This window comes from Siphateles boraxobius, unplaced genomic scaffold (assembly GCF_051911475.1).
Source record: "Siphateles boraxobius isolate OS27281-9 unplaced genomic scaffold, OSU_SipBor_1 214, whole genome shotgun sequence".
In the NCBI taxonomy this organism is placed as follows: Eukaryota; Metazoa; Chordata; class Actinopteri; order Cypriniformes; family Leuciscidae; genus Siphateles; species Siphateles boraxobius.
In genome coordinates this window covers 64,629-82,279 of record NW_027508827.1, presented here as the reverse complement: position 1 = coordinate 82,279, position 17,651 = coordinate 64,629, and the positions used below count along the sequence as shown (strand labels likewise).

The window sequence follows — 17,651 nt, the reverse complement described above, 5'->3', positions numbered from 1 at the left end:
ATTTTGGGAAAGCATTGGCGTATCATAACGAAACTCTATATGTGTCTTCGGCACCATGCCCTGAAGGTACACAAAAAGTTTTGAGACAGCGCCACCCTGTGATCATAAGTTATAATGAAATTTCCAAAAAGGCTAATAACTTTTGATTAAATTATCCTATAAAACAGGTCTTAATCGATTCCTTGGGTCATGAGAATATAAATACCAATTTTGCCACAGTCTGCCAAACTTTGTCCAACACTTTGATTTTGTTTTTAAAAGTACTTTTTCAAACTGTTGGTCCGAATTTCACCAAAATAGAATCGTATCATCTTCAGACCATGCTGGCAAAAAGTTATGGATTTCATGTCGATAGACGAAACGGTATTCGAATACCTCATCGGCATATTTAATGGCATGACGCCAACCCGACTCTGAGGCTTTATCTCTGCAGTGCTTTGGCATATTGACACCAAACTTTGCATGCGTCATTGTCACTTCACTCTGAACACACCACATCAGTTTGGTCACAGCGCCACCTATTGGTCGGAAGTGATAAACCATTAAATCATTACTAGTGACTGTATTTATTATTTTTTTTCAGCCATTTTCCATCTTATAATGTCTTTAAATGCTTGTTGTTGAAGCTTTTTTAAAGCTCCAGCCATGCAGTCATGACTTATTTTATTGGATCAAAAGATCCCAATCTGATCAACACAAACTGATGATTTGATCCAGATCAAGGCCAAGATTGGATCTGATTTCAGCCAGATTCCTTTTGAACAACTGGACCCAGGTGTAAATGAAGCCTTAAACACACTTGTATGTCATTCAGTCTATTTAAAAAGTTGTTGCATTGTTCATATATATATATATATATATATATATAAGATATATTCTCACATTTCTATCTGTGCACGGATATAAACTTAAAATGGCAGAACCGTGATTGTGCCTTGCCTCACATACTAGAATAGGCTTAACAAGAGTCATGAAACACTGGTGCTTCAGTTAGTGTCAGTCTAGAGGATTTACCATTTATATGTGAAATAAGATGATTAGATCTCACACCAAAGCAGGACTGACAGCGATCTATAGATCAACTCAACATTTCATACATTTATGACTTGATACATGATTTTAAATGCAATGAATGTACTTTATAAAGTTATCTATGTATAAACTGTACAAAAAGATAAAAGTAACAATAAAGTACAAAAAAAACTGTTTTAATGTCCCATGTGCAATCCTTGATTTAAACAAAACAGAGGCGGTCACATCTGGAAAAGGGATCTAAGTTTAACCTAATTTTAACACTATGGACTGCAAGTTTTAGGATTTAAGATATCTTCTCATAACATAATATTACAAACACAATTAAACAATGCTTGCAGTCAAAATTATATATACAGTGGGCACCCTTGGTAAATATGAGCAAAACTGACTGAAAATTAGTTTGTGTCACTTTTCCTCTAGTCTTTCATTCAAAATATTCACAAAAATCTAACTTTTAATTGAAGGTACTCAAAAAATAAATGTGGAATAAATATGGTTTTCTCCGAAACATGTGCCGTGAAGTGATGTCACTCCACTCATTTGTATATACCGTATTACTGATTTTTCAAGCAAATGGATGCAATCACACAGTAAAATAGTATATTTGACCACACTTGTCTGAACATATAGGTACATTTTAAATATATATTTCAAAGACAACAGAATTATGAAACTATGTATAAGATAAGTAGTTAAGGCTGGGCAAATCTGGCCCTCGAGATCCACTTTCCTGCAGATTTTCTCTAATCCTGATCAATCTAATCACTGTCTGTGTCTGAAGCCCTGCTTGTGTGGGTCAGAAAAGCACTCTTAAGTCTTATTTTAACTAATTGCTTTTAAAATAAATCAAACTTTAATACATTTTCAATTGTAAATAACATACATTTACAAAACATCACATTCAGTTTGCACTTAATCACAAGTATATTATTTCCATTATAAATTCTCTTTTCAGTTCATGTTGAGTCTGTAAGCGTTCGGTTCCTCACGTGGCGGACTGGAGAGTAACTGGTTTATTGCTTGATTGGGGGAAGCTGCTTCTCAATGAACTCTTTGATGTCCATCATTTCCTGTTGTGAGAAACGGAGGAGAGAATCAGTTGAAAACGTGTCATGTTAAAATGGAAGAAATAGAAATAGAAATGTCAAAAGGGTCCAATAATGCATTAAACTGCTCTGATCCAAACCTTCACGAGCACACCGGAGCAGATGAAGGCTGATATTCGTTTAGAAGAACCCAAGAACCGCCTTAACGAGCTTCCTATGCCGTTACTAGCACAGAATCTGCCCGAGCCCGAACCCATATTTCCCGTCACTTTCCTCGGACCGGCCCTTGATCAAGCATTTGTGTTTTTTTAATCATGACTTTATTAGCCTAATTGGGTAGGGAGAAAGCTATGCCATAATTAGAAATAATATATATATATATATTTTTAGCAAAGTAAGCCTAAGTAACAAATGTGTACAGAGTTATAAAGTGCAACAGGTCGTGTGTCATGCCGTCACTCGCGCGCGTCACGTCGGGATCCTGCAGCTGAAGTGCAACATGGAGCTTGAAGAAGATGTAAAGAAAAACACGAACTAGAATGTACATTTCCTGAAGAAAATGTGAGTGGTGCTTGCAGTGGCAAAACTCACCACTCGGTTGCTAGGGTGTGGTACATGATTGCATACGAGCCAACAAACATGACTGTACGATGTTCTGGTGCTGAGATATAGCTTATTCATGTTGCTAGGGCATTGCTAGGGTGTTCTGGGTGGTTGCTATGGTGTTACTAGGCGGTTGCTAAGGTATTATGGGTGGTTTGAGCAAGTTTGGGGGAAAGTCGGAGGTATGGAACCATTTTAAACAAGTCGTGGACAGCGACAACATGTGTGTTGACTGTCAAGTGTATTAAGTTTTTTTGCATTAAGCATCATGTTTTTTTAAAGTTTCTTCATTCGGATCCATTTGCGATCCATTCCATTCTGAATAAACAAACAACACAGTTTACATGCTTCATCCTTGTTGCATTATTCATTAAGATTGTACTAAACATGTTTCTGTAGTTCAAAAAACTCGGAATTGTAGTTGAGAACGTCAGTTATAACGGTATTTAAAACATGGTCTGGTTTAAATCGGGCTCATAATCACAGTAAATGTGCCGGGCCGGGCTCGGGTCTGAGCTCTACTAGTGAGGCGACTCGACAGATTATGTACAGAGATTATGTATTTCAGGTAGAGCTGCACGATTCTGGATCAATTGAGAATCATGATTTTTTTTAGGTTTCAAACAAACTTAAAATAACATGTAATATCCTAGAGGTTCTGTCAAAATATTAATAACAAATCGGGTTGAGTGAATGATTCATTCTTTTAAAGGAATTATAACACACTTTAACAGTCTCTTGTCGCCACCTACTGGTGTAACAAGTAATCGATACAATCGTTAATTGAGGCGTCAAGTTACAGTACTTTCAAAAGGTGATTTGCTCTATACATGACAACTGCTCTTTCTGGATCAGAACGGTGTGTGTGTGTGTGTGTGTGTGTGTGTATTCCAGTGTGATTTTGAAAGAGGTTTAATAGAGTCGAATCGCTGTCGTTCAGGAATAAGATCATGTGTGTGTTTGAACCGAGATCATGGTCTCTTTACTGATGAATCCTCTAACTCAGGTATAAAGAGATGTTGTTTATGCAGACCTCAGGACAGGCGCTGTGAGGCATCCCAGGATAGGTTTTAAACGTGACATTGGCGGGGTTGAGCATCGTCTTGAGTTTCTCCACAGTGAGACTGCCTAAGATCGGAGGAACGAGAGGATCTGCTTCCCCGTGACACTGCAGCACCGAGATCTGCTTATTACTGATGATCACTGACTGTAAACAGAGTTAGTGTGAGAAACACATATAACAGCAACATTAGAGGATTAGTTCACTTCAGAATTCAAATTTCCGGATAATTTACTCTCTTCCACGTCATCCGAGATGTTCTTGTCTTTCTTTTTTTCAGTTTTTGAGGAAAACACTCCAGGATTTCCTCCATAAATGTGAGTTTCAGTGCAGCGTCAAAGTCTCGACACGATCCAGCCGAGGAATAAGAGTCTGATCTACACAAACCAGCGCACATTTATAACAAAATAAACATTTATATACTTTTAACCACTAATGCTCGTCTTGCACGAGCTGTGATGCGACACACATTACGTGATCAGGTTGAAAGGTCACGCGTGTTCCGGTTCAGAAATGTAGAGTAGAGCGAAAAACTCTCTCATTTTCTCCAACTTCAAAATCGTCCGACATCGTTGTTTTACCTTTTAATTTATTATTCTGTAAATGCCGTTAGTCTTTGCACATTCGCTTTGTAAACACTCGGCTGGTTCTTACGCCTACGTCAAGCTTGACCTTTCAACCTGATCACGTCATGTGTGTCGCATCACAGCTCGTGCAAGATGAGCATTAGTGATTATAAAGTATATAAATGTTTATTTAGTTATAAATGTGCGCTGGTTTGTGTAGATCAGACTCTTATTCCTCGGCTGGATCGTGTCGAGACTTTGAAGCTGCACTGAAACTCACATTTGGACCTTCGACCCGTTGGACTCCATTGAAGTCACTATATGGAGAAAATCCTGGAGTGTTTTCCTCAAAAACTGAAGAAAGAAAGACAAGAACATCTTGGATGACCTGGAGGAGAGAAAATTACCAGGACATTTGAATTCTGAAGTGAACTAATCCTTTAAACCCAAAAAATATCCTTTAAATCGTACATTCGTACTTTGTCAGTTTGTGTTTTTTACAGCAGAATTAAAATGCATGATTGATCATTACGTTTCTGATTATCTCTGTAAAGCAGCTTTGAATCTGTATAGTATAAAGCGCTACATAAATAACGGAGACTTAACATTGTGGCGTTAGAATAAAAGAAAAGTTTCAGAGGTGATAGACGTTATTATATTTTCATAAAGGATTGAGAAGACATTTTTTAATAACATGCACTGATAAACTGCAGGATATTACTTGTAAAGCAGCGTGATTCACAGCGCTCAATGTTTTCTGTGATGCTGAGATGGAGATTATCCAGACCTGTGAGAGTGAGTTCCTGAGGGGAAGCCAGCAGCTAAGAGCTACGACACCCGCTAGCTTCTGCCGCGCCGTCAGCGCGCTGTAGAGAGAGAGCGCTCCACCCTACACACACACACACACACACACACACAGCTTTAAAAGATTGAAGTTTAACCGTTTTGAAGGCAATAAAGTCCATAAAAAAAGATAGATGATAGATAGGTTGCTATGGTGTTTTAGCATGTTGCTAACATTTTGTTGCTAGCATGTTTTTAGAATTAACACATTGTTAACATGATTTAGCATGTTGCTAACACAAATCAGCTCATTGCTATCAAGTTTTAACGTGTTGCTAGTATTCTTTAGCACATTGCTAGCATGTTTACAGGGCTGCCAACTCTCACTTTCCACACGCTCTCACGCCACACGTCCATTTTCTCACACAAATAAAGATCTCGAAGCAAAGAGGACACGGAGACCGACAGACGAGACACAGCAGGACTTATGATATAAAAAAAATGTCAGCTCTCAGATTCTGTCAATTCTATTACGAAATTCAAACAATAAATACCGTTTTAGCGCTTGTAAATGTGACGTGACGGATCGCTAGCGCCCAGCAGCACATGAACCGATCATCTCTACTAGCTAATAGTAAATAATCACGAATTAACAATGTTGAAAGATACAGTACAACTTCGCGAAATGTAAATTCCTCATACATAATCTCGATCAGTGTTTTTCAACCGCTGGAAAACATTTCCCTAATGATCATAATATATAGCATGTTTGTTGGTTAGACAAAAGAGCTGTAGAGAGTGTTTTGCTAAATATGTGTACTATATTACATATTTATTATATTTTTACTTATATCATTAAATAAATTTGTTATTATAATAAAAAACGCATTATATTTAATTTAAGTTTAACCTTAAATAATACTACCAGCGGATAGAGCTCTCTGTGTGTTTACAGCGTTAGGTGAGATTTATTTTTTTAGGTGAGAATAATTAACTTGTGTACCTAATATTTATCCAAATGAGTCAATATTGAATCAAATCAAAAGAATAGAATTGAAATCGTGAAATTTGTGTCAAGCAATAATAAAAAAAAACGTATTACCACAAATTGTACCAAGTAAACATTGTAACATGTTGTCACCAAACCTAATAAAATTCTGTTATTACTAAAATGTTTTGACAATCACAATACACTTATTGTGATGCAAGATTTTTTTTACACCCCCCCCCCCCCCACACACACACATACACACACACACACACACACACACACACACACACACACACACGTCTCACTCCAAGCTAAACTCCAAAGTTGGCAGCCCTGTGTTTATAGCACAAATTAAGACATTGCTAGCATGATTTAATATATTCTTAGCATGTTTCTAACATGACTTAACACATTGCTTGTATGTTTCAGCATTAGCTAACATAATTTAGCACAATAACATGTTTCTAGCATGAATGAGCACACTGCTAGCACAATTTAATATGTTGCTAGCATGATTTAGCACATCGCCATCATGTTTCTAGCTTAAATTAACATCTTGATAGCATATTTTAACATAAATTAAAACAGCCTATGCAGCCTATTGCAGGTTTCTACTGTCATTTCATCTGGACCAATCAGACACAGGTGGGCGGAGTCATTGTAAACAGAGAGATAGAGAGAGACATTGGCCTTACCTGGGAAAAGCCTCCCAACACAATCCTGTGAGACGGAATCCCGTTCTTCACTTCTTCATCGATCAGTTCTCTGACTGCGGACACATTCGAGTCGTTCACGACGTGTAACGCAGATTCAGCATTCAGTTGTTCTGTCGCTAGTTTATATCACACTTAACTGCTTTCAGCGGCTCTCTTAATGCCAGACTCGTCTTCCTCCGCGTCAGGATGAAGACTAATTATGTCAAACCTAAAAAGCACATCAGGGAAGTGTGTTTAGTAGGTGAATGTGTGTGTGTGTGTGTGTGTGTAGTTGTAGAGTTGTGTGTGTAGTTGTAGAGGAGTGTGTGTTGTAGAGGAATGTGTGTAGTTGTAGAGGAGTGTGTGTAGTTGTAGAGGAGTGTGTGTGTGTGTGTGTGTGTGTGTGTGTGTGTGTGTGTGTGTGTGTGTGTGTGTGTGTAGTTGTAGAGTTGTGTGTGTAGTTGTAGAGGAGTGTGTGTTGTAGAGGAATGTGTGTAGTTGTAGAGGAGTGTGTGTAGTTGTCGAGGAGTGTGTGTGTGTGTGTGTGTGTGTGTGTAGTTGTAGAGGAATGTGTGTAGTAGAGGAGTGTGTGTAGTTGTAGAGTTGTGTAGTAGTTGTAGAGGAGTGTGTGTAGTTGTCGAGGAGTGTGTGTGTGTGTGTGTAGTTGTAGAGGAATGTGTGTAGTAGAGGAGTGTGTGTAGTTGTAGAGTTGTGTAGTAGTTGTAGAGGAGTGTGTGTAGTAGAGGAGTGTGTGTAGTTGTAGAGTGTGTGTAGTAGAGGAGTGTGTGTAGTAGTTGTAGAGGAGTGTGTGTAGTAGAGGAGTGTGTGTAGTTGTAGAGGAGTGTGTGTTGTAGAGGAATGTGTGTAGTTGTAGAGTTGTGTGTGTAGTTGTGGAGGAGTGTGTGTGTGTGTGTGTGTGTGTGTGTGTGTGTGTGTGTGTAGTTGTAGAGGAATGTGTGTAGTAGAGGAGTGTGTGTAGTTGTAGAGGAATGTGTTTAGTAGAGGAGTGTGTGTAGTTGTAGAGTTGTGTAGTAGTTGTAGAGGAGTGTGTGTAGTAGAGGAGTGTGTGTAGTTGTAGAGTGTGTGTAGTAGAGGAGTGTGTGTAGTAGTTGTAGAGGAGTGTGTGTAGTAGAGGAGTGTGTGTAGTTGTAGAGTGTGTGTAGTAGAGGAGTGTGTGTAGTTGTAGAGTTGTGTAGTAGTTGTAGAGGAGTGTGTGTAGTAGAGGAGTGTGTGTAGTTGTAGAGTTGTGTGTGTAGTTGTAGAGGAGTGTGTGTGTGTGTGTGTGTGTGTGTGTGTGTGTTTAGTTGTAGAGGAATGTGTGTAGTAGAGGAGTGTGTGTAGTTGTAGAGGAATGTGTTTAGTAGAGGAGTGTGTGTAGTTGTAGAGTTGTGTAGTAGTTGTAGAGGAGTGTGTGTAGTAGAGGAGTGTGTGTAGTTGTAGAGTGTGTGTAGTAGAGGAGTGTGTGTAGTTGTAGAGGAAAGTGTGTAGTAGAGGAGTGTGTGTAGTTGTAGAGTTGTGTAGTAGTTGTAGAGGAGTGTGTGTAGTAGAGGAGTGTGTGTAGTTGTAGAGTGTGTGTAGTAGAGGAGTGTGTGTAGTAGTTGTAGAGGAGTGTGTGTAGTAGAGGAGTGTGTGTAGTTGTAGAGGAGTGTGTGTTGTAGAGGAATGTGTGTAGTTGTAGAGTTGTGTGTGTAGTTGTGGAGGAGTGTGTGTAGTTGTAGAGGAGTGTTTGTGTGTGTGTGTGTGTGTGTGTGTGTGTGTGTGTGTGTGTGTGTGTGTGTGTGTAGTTGTAGAGTTGTGTGTGTAGTTGTAGAGGAGTGTGTGTTGTAGAGGAATGTGTGTAGTTGTAGAGGAGTGTGTGTAGTTGTCGAGGAGTGTGTGTGTGTGTGTGTGTGTGTGTGTAGTTGTAGAGGAATGTGTGTAGTAGAGGAGTGTGTGTAGTTGTAGAGTTGTGTAGTAGTTGTAGAGGAGTGTGTGTAGTTGTCGAGGAGTGTGTGTGTGTGTGTGTAGTTGTAGAGGAATGTGTGTAGTAGAGGAGTGTGTGTAGTTGTAGAGTTTAACTCAACATGTTGCAGGATCCACACAAATACATGGGCATTTACTGGATCTTGTACTGTCCTATGGGTTGCCTATTGATAATGTATTAGTGTCTGATGCTATTTTTTCGGATCATTGTCCTGTCATGTTTGATTTTGTTTTTAACGAGCTAGTTAAAACATCCGCTCCCGTGCGTTATGGCCGCACTCTGAAGCCAGACACTTCCTTGTGTTTTTCTTCTCTTTTTGCTACACATGTACATGCAAACGGCGACTCCGCTGCCTTAGACACAGAGCAACTAAGTAATGTTTTTTTGTCCACCTGTTCTGAGGTCCTGGACACTGTAGCTCCAATTAGAGCTATGCGCCCTAGACCAAAGCCAGAGCCATGGCACTGTGAAGCCACACGCGCAGCCAGACGAGAGTGTAGAAGGGCAGAGCGCCGGTGGAAAAAGGATGGGCTTCAGGTGTTTTATCAGATTTTACAGGAGAGTTGGAGAAAATATCAAAAAATTGTTAAAGCTAAACAAACACAATATTTTTCAGAAATAGTTTCTCAAAATGCAAACAATCCACGTGTTCTTTTTAAAATCATTGGGTCTGTATTGAACCCTCCACAATCCACCTCTAGTGAATTTTCACCTGATATCTGTGAGACATTTTTGGAATTTTTTAATAGTAAGGTTTCAAATATCAGAGCCAATATATCACCCTCTTTTCTTAACTTCTCTGTAAACATGCATTGCTCTGGTATTTTCTGTCAGTTTGAGCTAGTTTCACTACCATCTCTTACAAAGATCGTTTCTCAAATTAAACCCTCCACATCCCTTATGGACCCTGTCCCTTCACGCCTTTTTAAGGATGTGTGGGAAACGATTGGCTCTCATGTTGAAGAAATTATAAATAGTAGTCTGTCTTCTGGAGTTGTGCCTGCATTTTGTAAAAAAGCAGTGATTGAACCACTAATTAAGAAAGCTGGACTTGATTCCACAAATGTTTCAAATTATCGCCCTATTTCAAAACTTCCTTTTTTATCAAAAATTTTAGAAAAATGTGTATTGATGCAGTTACAGTCTTTTTTGGAAGCACATGGCACTTTAGATGTTTTTCAGTCAGGTTTTAAAGCATTTCATAGCACTGAGTCTACACTTTTAAAGGTTTTAAATGACCTGTTTTTAATGACAGATTCTGGTGATTCAGCCATTTTAGTGCTTTTAGATCTCACTGCTGCTTTTGACACAGTCGACCACACAATTCTTTTATCTCGTATGGAAAACTGTGTGGGAGTCAGGGGGATTGCCCTAAAATGGTTTCAGTCTTATTTTTTCGGGAGATGCTACTTTGTTAAAACGGGCGACTTTACCTCATCAACTTTGCCTCTTAACTGTGGGGTCCCTCAGGGATCAATTCTTGGTCCTATTCTTTTTGCTATTTACCTCCTTCCACTGGGACAAATTTTTAAAAAACATGGCATCTCTTATCATCTTTATGCTGATGACTGCCAAATTTATTTGCCAATCAGAAAGCATGAAGGCAGCTCCCTGACACCTCTATTGGACTGTTTAAACGATGTCAAAGCGTGGTTAGCACAAAATTTTTTAAAACTAAATGAGAGTAAAACTGAGATCATTTATTTTGGCCCCACAAACCCCATGATAGATTTGGGCCGCCTAAACGACTTTGTGCATCCTGTGATAACTAATCTGGGGGTTAAAATAGACAGTGATTTTAAATTTGATAAACAAATAAATGCGGTTGTGAAATCTAGTTTTTATCATCTTCGCCTTTTAGCTAAAGTTAAACCGTTTTTGTCTTTTAACAGTTTTGAACAAGCTACACATGCTTTTATTTCTTCTCGATTAGACTACTGTAATGCACTCTATACCGGTATAAATCATAACACACTTTCACGCTTACAGTTAGTCCAAAATTCTGCAGCACGACTTTTAACAGGAACCAAAAAGCGCACACACATAACTCCAATTCTCGCCTCATTGCACTGGCTTCCTGTTCGTTTTAGGATTGATTTTAAGATTTTATTGTTTGTTTTTAAAGCTGTAAATGGACTGGCCCCAACATATATTGCGGACCTCATTCAAATTTATGCGCCAGCGAGGTCACTGAGGTCGGAGGGCCAGCTCCAGCTCGCGGTTCCCAAGACAAGACTGAAAACTCGAGGGGACAGGGCCTTTTCTGTGGTGGGACCAAAACATTGGAACGCGCTGCCCCTCCATGTTAGAACTGCTTCGACAGTTGAGAGTTTTAAGTCTCGTCTAAAGACACATTTTTATTCCTTGGCTTTTAACACCCTGTGAGTTGTGTGGTCCTCTGATGTCTTTTATTGTTTTATTGTTTTAAATATAATTTAGGATTGAGATGTTCTTAATTTCGTAATTCTGTTTTTATTGTATGTAATTTGATCTGTATGTTCGAATCTTCTGTGCAGCACTTTGGAAACTTTCTGTTTATAAAATGTGCTATAGAAATAAAGTGGATTGGATTGGATTGGAGAGTTGTGTAGTAGTTGTAGAGGAGTGTGTGTAGTAGAGGAGTGTGTGTAGTTGTAGAGTGTGTGTAGTAGAGGAGTGTGTGTAGTAGTTGTAGAGGAGTGTGTGTAGTAGAGGAGTGTGTGTAGTTGTAGAGGAGTGTGTGTTGTAGAGGAATGTGTGTAGTTGTAGAGTTGTGTGTGTAGTTGTGGAGGAGTGTGTGTGTGTGTGTGTGTGTGTGTGTGTGTCTGTGTGTGTGTGTGTGTGTGTGTGTGTGTGTGTGTGTGTGTGTGTGTGTGTGTAGTTGTAGAGGAATGTGTGTAGTAGAGGAGTGTGTGTAGTTGTAGAGGAATGTGTTTAGTAGAGGAGTGTGTGTAGTTGTAGAGTTGTGTAGTAGTTGTAGAGGAGTGTGTGTAGTAGAGGAGTGTGTGTAGTTGTAGAGTTGTGTGTGTAGTTGTGGAGGAGTGTGTGTGTGTGTGTGTGTGTGTGTGTGTGTGTCTGTGTGTGTGTGTGTGTGTGTGTGTGTGTGTGTGTGTGTGTGTGTGTGTGTGTGTGTGTGTGTGTGTGTGTGTTTAGTTGTAGAGGAATGTGTGTAGTAGAGGAGTGTGTGTAGTTGTAGAGGAATATGTTTAGTAGAGGAGTGTGTGTAGTTGTAGAGTTGTGTAGTAGTTGTAGAGGAGTGTGTGTAGTAGAGGAGTGTGTGTAGTTGTAGAGTGTGTGTAGTAGAGGAGTGTGTGTAGTTGTAGAGGAAAGTGTGTAGTAGAGGAGTGTGTGTAGTTGTAGAGTTGTGTAGTAGTTGTAGAGGAGTGTGTGTAGTAGAGGAGTGTGTGTAGTTGTAGAGTGTGTGTAGTAGAGGAGTGTGTGTAGTAGTTGTAGAGGAGTGTGTGTAGTAGAGGAGTGTGTGTAGTTGTAGAGGAGTGTGTGTTGTAGAGGAATGTGTGTAGTTGTAGAGTTGTGTGTGTAGTTGTGGAGGAGTGTGTGTGTGTGTGTGTGTGTGTGTGTGTGTGTGTGTGTGTGTGTAGTTGTAGAGGAATGTGTGTAGTAGAGGAGTGTGTGTAGTTGTAGAGGAATGTGTTTAGTAGAGGAGTGTGTGTAGTTATAGAGTTGTGTAGTAGTTGTAGAGGAGTGTGTGTAGTAGAGGAATGTGTGTAGTTGTAGAGTTGTGTGTGTAGTTGTAGAGGAGTGTGTGTGTGTGTGTGTGTGTGTGTGTGTAGTTGTAGAGGAATGTGTGTAGTAGAGGAGTGTGTGTAGTTGTAGAGGAATGTGTTTAGTAGAGGAGTGTGTGTAGTTGTAGAGTGTGTGTAGTAGAGGAGTGTGTGTAGTTGTAGAGTTGTGTAGTAGTTGTAGAGGAGTGTGTGTAGTAGAGGAGTGTGTGTAGTTGTAGAGTTGTGTGTGTAGTTGTAGAGGAGTGTGTTTGTGTGTGTGTGTGTGTGTAGTTGTAGAGGAATGTGTGTAGTAGAGGAGTGTGTGTGTAGTTGTAGAGGAGTGTGTGTAGTTGTAGAGGAATGTGTTTAGTAGAGGAGTGTGTGTAGTTGTAGAGTTGTGTCTGTAGTTGTAGAGCAGTGTGTGTAGTAGAGGAGTGTGTGTGTGTGTGTGTGTGTGTGTAGTTGTAGAGGAGTGTGTGTAGTAGAGGAGTGTGTGTAGTAGTGGAGTGTGTGTAGTAGAGGAGTGTGTGTGTGTGTGTGTGTGTGTGTGTGTGTGTGTGTGTAGTTGTAGAGGAGTGTGTGTAGTAGAGGAGTGTGTGTGTGTGTGTGTGTGTGTGTGTGTGTGTGTGTGTGTGTGTGTGTGTGTGTGTGTGTGTGTGTGTGTGTGTGTGTGTGTGTAGTTGTAGAGGAGTGTGTGTAGTAGAGGAGTGTGTGTAGTAGAGGAGTGTGTGTAGTTGTAGAGTTGTGTCTGTAGTTGTAGAGGAGTGTGTGTAGTAGAGGAGTGTGTGTGTGTGTGTGTGTGTAGTTGTAGAGGAGTGTGTGTAGTAGAGGAGTGTGTGTAGTAGTGGAGTGTGTGTAGTAGAGGAGTGTGTGTGTGTGTGTGTGTAGTTGTAGAGGAGTGTGTGTAGTAGAGGAGTGTGTGTGTGTGTGTGTGTGTAGTTGTAGAGGAGTGTGTGTAGTAGAGGAGTGTGTGTAGTAGTGGAGTGTGTGTATTAGAGGAGTGTGTGTGTGTGTGTGTGTAGTTGTAGAGGAGTGTGTGTAGTAGAGGAGTGTGTGTAGTAGAGGAGTGTGTGTAGTAGAGGAGTGTGTGTAGTTGTAGAGTTGTGTGTGTAGTTGTAGAGGAGTGTGTGTGTGTGTGTGTGTGTGTGTGTGTTTGTGTGTGTAGTTGTAGAGTTGTGTCTGTAGTTATAGAGGAGTGTGTGTGTGTGTGTGTGTGTGTGTGTGTGTGTGTGTGTGTGTGTGTGTGTGTGTGTGTGTGTGTGTGTGTGTGTGTGTGTGTGTGTGTGTGTGTAGTTGTAGAGTTGTGTGTCTCACCAGGAAGGCATCGCCATGTTCATGTTGAGGGACACCGGCAGGATTGGACTTTCATGGTCAGTTGCAGGAAAACAACAACATGAGAAAGAAAGAAAGAAAGAAAGAAAGAAAGAAAGAAAGAAAGAAAGAAAGAAAGAAAGAAAGAAAGAAAGTCAGTATTGCAGGGTCTTCTGTATCTCTATTCTGCGACTCCTTCCACCATATCTGGAATAATCTTTTTGTTGAGATTAATGATGGATTCGAAACACGTGAATCTTTTGTTTTTAACGAGTGATCAGTGCGTATCAAACTGCCAAAGTCATGTTTAGTGGTATCAGATCATGTGTTAATGGCATTTAATATATTACACAGTCAATGAAACTGCAGTTGGTTTGTAAAGCTGTTTTTCTGCGTGTTTTGACTGAGTTTCCACTGCATTTACACTCTTCTGCCCAGCAGGAGTCGCCAAACACTGAATCATTTAGCGAATCACTTGATTAAAAAACGCTTCGTTTCTCTGGTCACTATTAATAGGCTGCACTTGCTCCTAAGTTATTCTTAACGAATAAAGTTAAGATAAACTCTTATGTACAGATTTAACCTGTGACTGACACATCCTGCTCATTTTGTGAAGCTTTGCCCTAAACTCATTTGTCCCTTAACTCAATCTTATTTAAATCATAATAAAGATCATTTAATTATCCTAAATGTATTACGTAATTTTGCTTTAATCTTATAAACATATTATTTTGTGGGGGTTTATATTATTGACTAAAATATGTCCGAAGCAAGTTTAGGTATAAACTCACTTTTGTTTACATTCATAAATGTAAATACACTAAAAACTAAACCCAACTTTAACATCTTCAAGCAAGAATTGAATTTGTACTTGAAGGGAACTGTTATGCAAAATTAAGTTGTTTGAACATAAATGTGTCAGGAGTGTGTGAACACAACCTGTAACTCTATAATGGTGAAAAAACACCTGCTCCTCTTCTTTTAATCCCCATAAATCATAAGCAGTGTCTCAGAAAATGTTGTTTGAAGATTGTAGCTTTTCGGACGTCACAGATGCTAAGGCCCCGCCCACAACTTCGGACTCCGCCCTATTAGCATAGACCCGCCCTGAGTGAGTCCGCCATGTTTATCTCCTCGCCAGAGCTTTTAACAGCAGCATTCGAGTAAGAAATTAATTCTTATTAAAACTACTAAAGTTATTCAGTCAAGAGCAGTGAGTGATTTTCCAGGAGCTTTCCAGGCTCCGCCCTCTTCTGGAAAGGGGGCGGGGAGCAGCAGCTCATTTGCATTTAAAGACACAGGCAAGAAAACAGAATGTTTTTCCTTCTACTCAAAGATGGGCATTTACAACATGGTGTAATAAATGATATGTAGAGTACTTTGATCTGAAACGTTCTGGGGACACACGAGACATAACATCTTCTAATGAGGGGCATAATAGGTCCCCTTTAAGTAATCTTGTTAATGTCTATTAAAGGTGCAATGTGTAAAACTTTTGAGTATCTATTAACAGAAATGCAATATGACATCCATAACTATGTTTTCAGTGGTGAATAAAGAACTTACTTAATAAACCGTAATGTTTTTATTACCTTAGAATGAGGCATTTATATCTACATAGGCGCGGGAATCCCCTTCTATGGAGGTCGACATATTGTGACGTCATGTTTCTACCGTAGCCGACAGCGAACAAACAGCGCTACAGAGCGCGTTTCCTCACTACCTTGAAAGAGAAGCCGCAGAAAGCTAGAAGCTAGCCATAAACACCGTGAGTAGTGACTTTTCCCTTGTCAGTGGTGTAAAATATGTAGTTGGATTGTTTCATGTAACTTAGTTCTTCTCCCTCGCTGTGTTATGGCTTTGCTATGTGGGGATAAATGTGCTGGTTACGTTCGTGAGACAGCTGATTAGTACTCTTGTCATTGACCGTAAAACAGTTACAGGAATCACCAACCCGTCGATCTTGGAAGCATTTTAAGTCGGTCGCGAAGAGTTTTCAAAATCAGAGAAAAAAAGCCTATTGTGTGTAGTAAATGGTGTCTAGGGGATGCGGAGGCGCGCGCGCTGTTACAATCACGTCATTTTTGCCGGGCGCACCTTTGGTCTCATGCGGACGCGTCGAGTATAAACAAGGCTTTACGCTTTAACCAGCTCAGCCACAGTAACAGCTCATATTAGCCAGCTAAACTTTTACTACCTTAGAAACAATATATAGTTGCATAGTTTCATGTGGTTCTTCTCCCTCGCTGTATTATGGGTTTGCTATGTGGGGGGAAATGTGCTAGTTACGTTTGTGAGACAATCAGCTGATTACTATTATTATATTAAATATTTATAACAATAAACATAAAATTCTGTTCCTTTTTTAAACTTGTTTTCACTTCAACAATAATCTGCCGAGTGTCGTCTTTGAAAAGAGATCAAACTCCAGACTGTTGCTTTAAACTTTAAAGGAATAAATGGATTATAAATACAGCATAATATAATGAAGAACCATAAAATCACCTAAAAATATTAAATGAAATAAAAAACATTATCAAACTAAAATATAGTACATTCCTTTAATTGAAAAAACAAACAAGAATTCTGTCATTTTTGAACGCCACGCAAAGAGCACCAGAGGGTTAATATTCTTTCTAAATATGCCTTTATCATCATTTGTATAATATTCCTTTTTAACAGTTTTTCCTTTATACTGCAACTTTTAGTTTAATGTAAAAGTTTGAATGTAATATTCTGATTTCACGGGGTCAAGCATTTTTCAGCAAAGGCATAATAATAACAACACAGGCAAATACCAGGTCACGTGGTACAGCAGAACAGTAATGACCCATATTACAATGTGCTAAATAAATAAACATGTTTATTACATACGCATGAGGGCAGATGTACTTGACATGAGGAGCCCTGATGGCCGCCAGAGCTTGAGCCCATCCGTGTCTGAGGAGAGCACAAACTGGTCAAAAACTTAATCGAGACTTCATTCAATCATGACACATAATCGTGATACGGTTTACCCTGTGTCTCCCAGGCCGTGGAGGAATATCACCTGGAGGGGGAAAACCACAACAAGATAAAAAAAAATATATAACATTTAAACCCCAAAATCTGAGGGCTGATGACGTCACTTACCGCAGCCGTTGCTTTACTCACGGCGGGAACGATCGCTGTCATTATTACCGCGCGTAAGAGTCCTTCAGCTTTGTATTCATGAACAGAAAACTAACAAACGAAGCTTCAATGTCATCAGCTCACGGCGACAGTAATGAGTCTGCCTCGCAGTCACTCACTGACGGGCGCTTTCGAAACAAGCTTCATAAAGCTTCGAGTCCTTTGTGAATCATTTGTGCTGAACCAGTGATTCGGAGCGCGTTTCAAACTGCCGTCACTCGTTCAGTAAACGAGTCATCGTTACGTCATCACTAGGGGGCGATGATCTCCGTGAACCCATGAACCAGTGTGTGTCTGTGTCTGTATATGATTTTACCTGAACTCTAATCAGTTTTATACATTTGTGGACATTTAATGACAAAGTATATAACAAAAAGAAAGAGTTGTTGTTAAAAGTCTGCTTTGATTAGCCAAACTCACCATAAAACAAACGAAACAAGCCCTAATATAATAAAATAACTCATATTATAGAGATACTTCATATATATTTGTTCATTGCAATTAATAGATGACAGCTTCAATTAAACATTGCAGTTGGTTTGTAAAAGGTGTTTTTCTGCATGTTTTGACTGAGTTGTCGCTGCATTTACACTGTTCTGACCAGCAGGGGTCGCCAGCGTATCAGCAAAACAGTGAATCATTTGGCGAATCAATTGATTCGAAGCTTCAAAACGCTTCGTTTCTCACACAACTACAGGTTTAAGGCCAGAACCTGCAACCCTCATT

At 39.6% G+C, this 17,651-nt stretch overlaps 1 protein-coding gene across 1 annotated transcript; it reads right to left on the bottom strand.

Moving 5' to 3' along the window:
- Positions 1–1,117: 1,117 nt before the first annotated feature.
- Positions 1,118–17,110, bottom strand: lypla1 (lysophospholipase 1). Its single transcript, XM_077237952.1, has 9 exons — positions 16,887–17,110; positions 16,772–16,803; positions 16,629–16,694; positions 13,758–13,805; positions 6,938–7,008; positions 6,780–6,853; positions 5,098–5,199; positions 3,718–3,891; positions 1,118–2,105 (listed from the first exon to the last, which is right to left on the bottom strand). The coding sequence occupies exons 1-9, from the start codon at positions 16,926–16,928 to the stop codon at positions 2,049–2,051; spliced, it is 666 nt and encodes a 221-aa protein (XP_077094067.1). The 5' UTR covers positions 16,929–17,110; the 3' UTR covers positions 1,118–2,048.
- Positions 17,111–17,651: the final 541 nt, after the last annotated feature.

Bases quoted from the DNA above. Each gene is read 5' to 3' on its own strand.
- lypla1 (XM_077237952.1), bottom strand. From the start codon at position 16,928: ATGACAGCGATCGTTCCCGCCGTGAGTAAAGCAACGGCTGCG. The intron at 6,854-6,937 runs GTTAAGTGTGAT...ATGTGTCCGCAG, and splicing joins TAAGAGAGCCGCTGAAAGCA to TCAGAGAACTGATCGATGAA. The intron at 5,200-6,779 runs GTAAGGCCAATG...GTGTGTGTGTAG, and splicing joins TGTTGGGAGGCTTTTCCCAG to GGTGGAGCGCTCTCTCTCTA.